This window comes from Salvelinus sp. IW2-2015, unplaced genomic scaffold, assembly GCF_002910315.2.
Source record: "Salvelinus sp. IW2-2015 unplaced genomic scaffold, ASM291031v2 Un_scaffold3239, whole genome shotgun sequence".
Classification (NCBI taxonomy): Eukaryota; Metazoa; Chordata; class Actinopteri; order Salmoniformes; family Salmonidae; genus Salvelinus; species Salvelinus sp. IW2-2015.
In genome coordinates, this window is record NW_019944526.1 from 89,673 (window position 1) to 96,762 (window position 7,090).

Consider the following 7,090-nt stretch of genomic DNA (forward strand, 5'->3'; position numbering starts at 1 on the left):
GACAAGCCTGGAGCGTGGTAAGACAAGCCTGGAGCGTGGTAAGACAAGCCTGGAGCGTGGTAAGACAAGCCTGGAGCGTGGTAAGACAGCTGGAGCGTGGTAGACAAGCCTGGAGCGTGGTAAGACAAGCCTGAGCTGTAAGACAAGCTGGAGCGTGGTAAGACAAGCCTGGAGCGTGGTAAGACAAGCCTGGAGCGTGGTAAGACAAGCCTGGTGCAAGGTTTGGTTTGGCAACATTGTCTGAATGATTGCCTAATTCAAATCATTTCAATAGGCTCTTAGCTTCCCCAAAGTCATCGTTGTTCCAGACAAGCCTGGAGCGTGGTAAGACAAGCCTGGAGCGTGGTAAGACAAGCCTGGAGCGTGGTAAGACAAGCCTGGAGCGTGGTAAGACAAGCCTGGTGCAAGGTTTGGTTTGGCAACATTGTCTGAATGATTGCCTAATTCAAATCATTTCAATAGGCTCTTAGCTTCCCCAAAGTCATCGTGTTCCCGCACTAGGCTGAGTGGCAACATGTCATCGTGTTCCCGCACTAGGCTGAGTGGCAACATGTCATCGTGTTCCCGCACTAGGCTGAGTGGCAACATGTCATCGTGTTCCCGCACTAGGCTGAGGGCAACATGTCATGGTGTTCCCGCACTAGGTGAGGGCAACATGTCATCGTGTTCCCGCACTAGGCTGAGTGACAACATGTCATCGTGTTCCCGCACTAGGCTGACTGGCAACATGTCATTGTGTTCCTGCACTAGGCTGAGTGGCAACATGTCATCGTGTTCCTGCACTAGGCTGAGTGACAACATGTCATCGTGTTCCCGCACTAGGCTGAGTGGCAACATGTCATCGTGTTCCTGCACTAGGCTGAGTGGCAACATGTCATCGTGTTCCTGCACTAGGCTGAGTGGCAACATGTCATTGTGTTCCCGCACTAGGCCGAGTGCAACATGTCATCGTGTTCCCCCACTAGGCTGAGTGGCAACATGTCATCGTGTCCCCGCACTAGGCTGAGTGGCAACATGTCATCGTGTTCCCGCACTAGGCTGAGGGGCAACATGTCATCGTGTTCCCGCACTAGGCTGAGGGCAACATGTCATGGTGTTCCCGCACTAGGCTGAGGGCAACATGTCATCGTGTTCCCGCACTAGCTGAGTGACAACATGTCATCGTGTTCCTGCACTAGGCTGACTGGCAACATTCATTGTGTTCCTGCACTAGGCTGAGTGGCAACATGTCATCGTGTTCCTGCACTAGGCTGAGGGCAACATGTCATCGTGTTCCCGCACTAGGCTGAGTGACAACATTCATCGTGTTCCCGCACTAGGCTGAGTGGCAACATTCATCGTGTTCCCGCACTAGGCTGAGGGCAACATGTCATTGTGTTCCTGCACTAGGCTGAGTGGCAACATGTTTCAGTTGACATCTGAAGTCAGACACACGTACTTGTTTAAAATGAGGTGTCTGTCCGCCACTTTACGCCTGCGTTCCAGATGGCACCCTATCCCTATAAAGGTCACACGTCTGACCAGAGGCCCCAGGGGTGGTAAGCTCAGCTGTGAATGGACTGACCTGTAAGTGCTGTCGGTCCATAAACAGGAAGACGGACTGACCTGTAAGTGCTGTCGGTCCATAAAAGGAAGACGGACTGACCTGTAAGTGCTGTCGGTCATAAACAGGAAGACGGACTGACCTGTAAGTGCTGTCGGTCCATAAAACAGGAAGACGGACTGACCTGTAAGTGCTGGCGTCCATAAAGAGGAAGACGGACTGACCTGTAAGTGCTGTCGGTCCATAAAGAGGAAGACGGACTGACCTGTAAGTGCTGTCGGTCCATAAACAGGAAGACGGACTGACCTGTAAGTGCTGTCGGTCCATAAACAGGAAGACGGACTGACCTGTAAGTGCTCTGTCGGTCCATAAACAGGAAGACGGACTGACCTGTAAGTGCTGTCGGTCCATAAAGAGGAAGACGGACTGACCTGTAAGTGCTGTCGATCCATAAACAGGAAGACGGACTGAGCTGGGTTGTTCATAACCATTCCGGCCTTGTCCCTCCTGCCGACAGCATGTAACAGCTGCTTCTCGTAGTCTCCATGATGAAACTCAAACTTGGCCTGTGGATAAACAAAAACACATATTGATACTACGTTCACCATGACTGGCCCTCAACGTAACAGCATAGAATACTCCTTGAATATGGGGCGGCAGCGTAGCCTAGTGGTTAGAGCGTTGGACTAATAACCGAAAGGTTAGAAGATCGAATCCCCAAACCGACAAGGTAAAAATCTGTCATTCTGCCCCTGAACAAGGCAGTTAACCCACTGTTCCCCGGTAGGCCGTCATTGAAAATAAGAACATGTTGTTCTTAACTGACTTAGCTAGTTACATAAAGGTCCAAAAAAAWAWATATATATATATAAATAACATTTGAATTCAGCGGCCTAGTGAATAGGAGGTGTGTAGCCACTTGGTGAAGGAAGCTAAATGTTTTACCTGAACAGGCCTGAAGGGTTCTTCCTCGGCCCCCTTCCATCTGGAGAACAAGAGACAGACTATCTTCTCTATGTCGTTACGCGGCCACAGGATGAAGTCCATCTCCTGGGTGCATCCTATGACATCCTGCAACAACAACAGAGAAGCACAACAGTCAATAAACAGCCCGTCACCTACCTACACAGGGCTCTGGTCAAAAAAGAGAGTGCACTGTGTCACTAGCTAGGTTCTCATCCAATTTAGCGACAGATTTCCATGTGAATATTCAAACATTTTCCCACCAGTGGTGTTTCCACCAAACTGACTTGTTGCTGATAAAAATCAAGTGTGCGATGACGTAGTGCACACAAAGTGTTCATGTGTTCACATTTAACGATAATTCTCACAAAAACTGCTGTGTTAAATAGTAAACGTGCCTACTCTGGTCTTGGCATGTGCGCTCTAGCCAACAGTTCACAGAGGGTGGGTAGGCTAGTCTACATTTTGAGATTATTTATTTGTCAAACGGCAGTCTGGCGTCGATCCTCGCGTCAAACGGCAGTCGGGCCTCGCGTCAAACGGCAGTCGGGCGTCGAGCCTCACGTCGAAAGGGGCGTCGAGCTCATCAACATGCACTTTCACCACCATGTGAAGTTGACCATGACTTATTTAATCTGTAGGCTAATAAACGGCATGGTTTCCCCGAGCAGGGTGGGACATGAACACCCGTCAGTAGTGTACAGACAGCCAGGTCACTGTCAGTGTCTACCCAAGGACAATAGACAATGTGGCAGGCTGGCTGGAACACAACAATGTGAGTCATGCTAGTAGAAATGAGGAACATTCATTGTTGACACTGTTGGATTCTGAGAATATACTTATTAATGTCACTGAGGGAGTGCTGAGGTTTAGAGGGTCTACACCAGAAGTTAATGGTTATAGGAAGAAGGTATATAGTGTGTGCAATTAAGCTTGGAATGTGTTGAGTGCAGGGATGTGATTACATGCGGCAGGCATTGATAAGGGGAGAGCGCCCATGGGTTAGTGATAGGGGGGGGGGGGGGTCACCTTAAGGGAGAAATAAAAGTTTATGGCCCATATCACTAGTGTCCTGCTTAGCAGTAAAGAACAATGTTTGTACAGATGTGTAGGAGGAAGGGTTACATATCAGTGCTTGTGTGAAAATGTTTGTCTAATGCAGCTGTATTGATCCTCTGGGAAGAATCGACTTGGTTAAGCTTTCATACTGTCCGTTGAGTTTTTAACTCTTGAGAAAGAGAACCTAACAACATGGAGGAAAGCCCAACTGTGCCCGTGGCGGTGTGTGTACGCACATGGTTTGGTAGGTTCGCCCCAACGGAAGGAATCCGGGTTCTTGACTTACCCTGCGCATTGATTGGTAGCGTGGGGCGTGTAACTGCACAACATCTTTCTGCATAAGTTCCATGGAACTCTGGAGGGAGTAGCTGGCAGCCTGCACACCTTTCAGGATATTCTCTTCATAGTTGTTGGTCATCACTGGTAGGACTTCAGCTACCTCGAACAGGGCAGACTTCTTCTTCTGAAGGAGCAGAGAGGACAGGGAAGAGACAATAACAACAACCGTGCAGATGACTTCTGCCATAGGAGTGAGCAGAAAGAGAGGAAATGGAAGAGACATTAAAGGGATACTTTGGTATTTTGACAATGAGGCCCTTTATCTWTTTCCCCCCCCCCCCCCCKCCCCAGAGTCAGATGAACTCGTGGATACCATTTTACATTTCTCTGTGTCCAGTGTGAAGGAAGTTAAGAGGTAGTTTTTCACTAGCCGATGCTAAATAGTGTTGCCTGAATTATACTTGCTGGCAGAAACAAAATGGTCTCCACGAGTTAAAATGGGCCTCTGGGGAAGTAGGACCTCATTGCTTCCTCCATAATAGTCACCTTGTCCTTGAACACAAAGGCTATGTAGATCTTGAAGTCAAACTGGTCAGCCAAAGATTCCCTTTTCTTTCGGATCTGAGCACGGAGTCGATCTCTAGTTTGGTTTCTTCTCCAGGTTGGGTCCCCCATTATTAGATTTGGATGTTAGGTGTCTTCTCTATTACAGAATATTTTGACTATACTTTCGAGTTGTCTATGTGTAGCTAGTTAGCTACCTTTTACAGAGCGAGAAATCTAAATTATTCTACACTAGCTCTTTCGCAATAACTACCAACTTGAGGAGGAAACGAATGAAATAGCAAGCTATGTCATTTTATTTATTTAAAATAGTTTATGCTCAGGAGGGGGGGTTCTTAATCAATATTTGGCTACATTTGTTTTATTAATTACTCAAGAAGCCATGTTGTGATTAAAAGTATGACATTCGAATACAGGCCAAATGAACTTTAAATTCAACACATTTGCCTAGTGAAAACAAATTAGCAAATTAAAATGAGGTACACCTTTTCCTTTAGGTTACTGACAACTACTAACAGAAAGGAGAGCCATTTCCAAAACCCATACTGACACTACTTCTCGCTAATGAAATAGGAGATTACTACACGAACAAAAAAGCAGACAATTCTATTCGTGTCTTCTCAAACTCAAAGCTTCGTCCATGATTGACGCCGTTTGTTTGTGTATATTTCTCGGCAGAGACCGCGTTATGAACGTGTTCCTGAATAACTGGGGGTATAGAAAACCATCATGGCAAGTAAATGTGGATGCCAGAAGACGATGGCACCAAGTTACAACATTGAAGTTTACAGAGTAGTTTGACATCTCCGGGTTTACTGCCATTGAACTGGCCCGCGGCCTTGTTTACTTCCGTTGTCGATACTCATAGTGACGGGACTATTTTAGTTGACTAGTTAACGTGAGCTAGCTAGGCTAAGCAGCATACACTTCAACACTAACTAGTTAGTGGGTCAACTAGCTAGCTACATCATTTTACTTCTTGGACGTAATTGAGGCCTATGTCGTGCGGGTTAGTTAGCTAACTAGCTGACAGTCATCTTTCGTTTTACATTTCCGCCGAGTTCTGTCTGGCTTGCTTGGTATTTAATGTCGAATGACTTGTCCGGTTGACTGGCTAGCTAACTGTTGTATCTCGGCATTTTAAATGACATTTTGCTTCAATATCATCATGGTGGTTAGGATTCCCGTCGAGAGAACCAACTAGATTTGATTTTACAGACAACAAACGTGTTTCAAAAAAAATCTCTTTCYCCCGTTGAAGTTGAGGTACTAACTAGCTATCTGCGCTTGTTTTTCCTGCTTTTCTTCAGTCGTCACAACCACCAACTAACCTACATGCCATGTCAAGATAAATTGACAAACCAACTGAAATCCTCCGTTCTTTCAGAGGACACATGACGTGGGTTGTCTCCTGGTGGACCCATATTGAACGATGGTTTTAGTAAAACAGCTTTTTGTTCAGTTCCTTTAAGTATTCGTCCTGGTGTTGTCGGTGTGGTAGCTAGCAGCTCGTCGTTGAACAACCTACCCAAAATGGCTGACCGGCGTCAGACAGCCACACCAAAGATATGTTCTATCTGTGGCTACACCAGAGAGGAAGAGGAAGCGAGAGGCCCAACTCTGATCTGTCTCCTTCCAGCTGGTGGCGATGTTTCTCCCACCAAACAAGGAGTTTTTGTATGGAGGTCAATGAGAGAAGTGTCCAATTTGGTCAACGATAACAACAAAAAATGAATGGGTTATTTGCTACGTGAGGTTTATTTGATCGAATAGAAGTTTCGTAATGCTTAAGTTGTTAAGAGTGTACTGATATAAGTAGGATACGTGACATCCCGGCAACTTTGAGAAAAAACACTTTATATTGGAGTTGTCTCCATTTATTTTTATTTAACTAGTAGCATATCATCTTTATTTTTATTCATTATACAAAAGTATCAGCAATGAACAACTTACATCCGTCCGTAAGTAGGCCGTCATTGTAAATACGAATTTGTTCTTAACTGACTTGCCTAGTTAAAAGGTTACATTTAAAAAAAACATCCCTACATCAAACATGTCTAACAAAACACAAGTTTAAACAAGAAAATCAACACAKAAAAAAGGAACAAGAATAAAAAATTCACAATCATTTCAATGGTCTTTTATCATTGCAATAGTAACAAATGATATCCTTCATGTCAAAAACATGGGTAGTGTTCAAAAAGGTTTCCCCCAAAATGTATCAGACATTTACATTCATATAACAAGATTTTCACCTTGTTTTTCACAGAAAACGCAGAAATCATCAATATCAACACATTAGGACAACATAGAACTATATGGATATATCTTATGTAGAATCTTAAAGTGCACTTCCTTAAATTCGTTTGGTATAAAATATTTGTAAGGCATCAACCAAGCTTTTTTCCTGACAATGTCCAGAATAAGCATGTTCCAGGTTTAAGTTGGTTCTGTGAATGGAAAATGTGTCTTATGTATTTGAATGTTGAAACAACATTTCTCAAGTAAGCCCCGCCTTCCAAGCTGAGTTCTGGATTAAGTTCTCTTCCAAGCTGAGTTCTGGATAAGCTCTCTTCCAAGCTGAGTTCTAGATAAGTTCTCTTCCAAGCTGAGTTCTGGATAAGTCTCTTCCAAGCTGAGTTCTGGATAAGCTCTCTTCCAAGCTGAGTTCTAGATAAGCTC

At 45.0% G+C, this 7,090-nt stretch overlaps 1 protein-coding gene across 1 annotated transcript in view; it reads right to left on the reverse strand.

Moving 5' to 3' along the window:
• Positions 1-5,230, reverse strand: part of cunh6orf62 (chromosome unknown C6orf62 homolog) — a 10,796-nt gene extending 5,566 nt beyond the window's left edge. Inside the window, exons 1-4 of the mRNA XM_024142554.2 lie at positions 4,391-5,230; positions 3,852-4,028; positions 2,489-2,614; positions 1,975-2,109 (exon numbers count right to left, since the gene is read on the reverse strand). Of these exons, the coding sequence (XP_023998322.1) occupies positions 1,975-2,109; positions 2,489-2,614; positions 3,852-4,028; positions 4,391-4,519 (567 nt within the window). The 5' untranslated portion in view covers positions 4,520-5,230. The remainder of the gene's footprint in view (positions 1-1,974; positions 2,110-2,488; positions 2,615-3,851; positions 4,029-4,390) is intronic.
• Between the last annotated feature and the right edge of the window lie 1,860 nt (positions 5,231-7,090).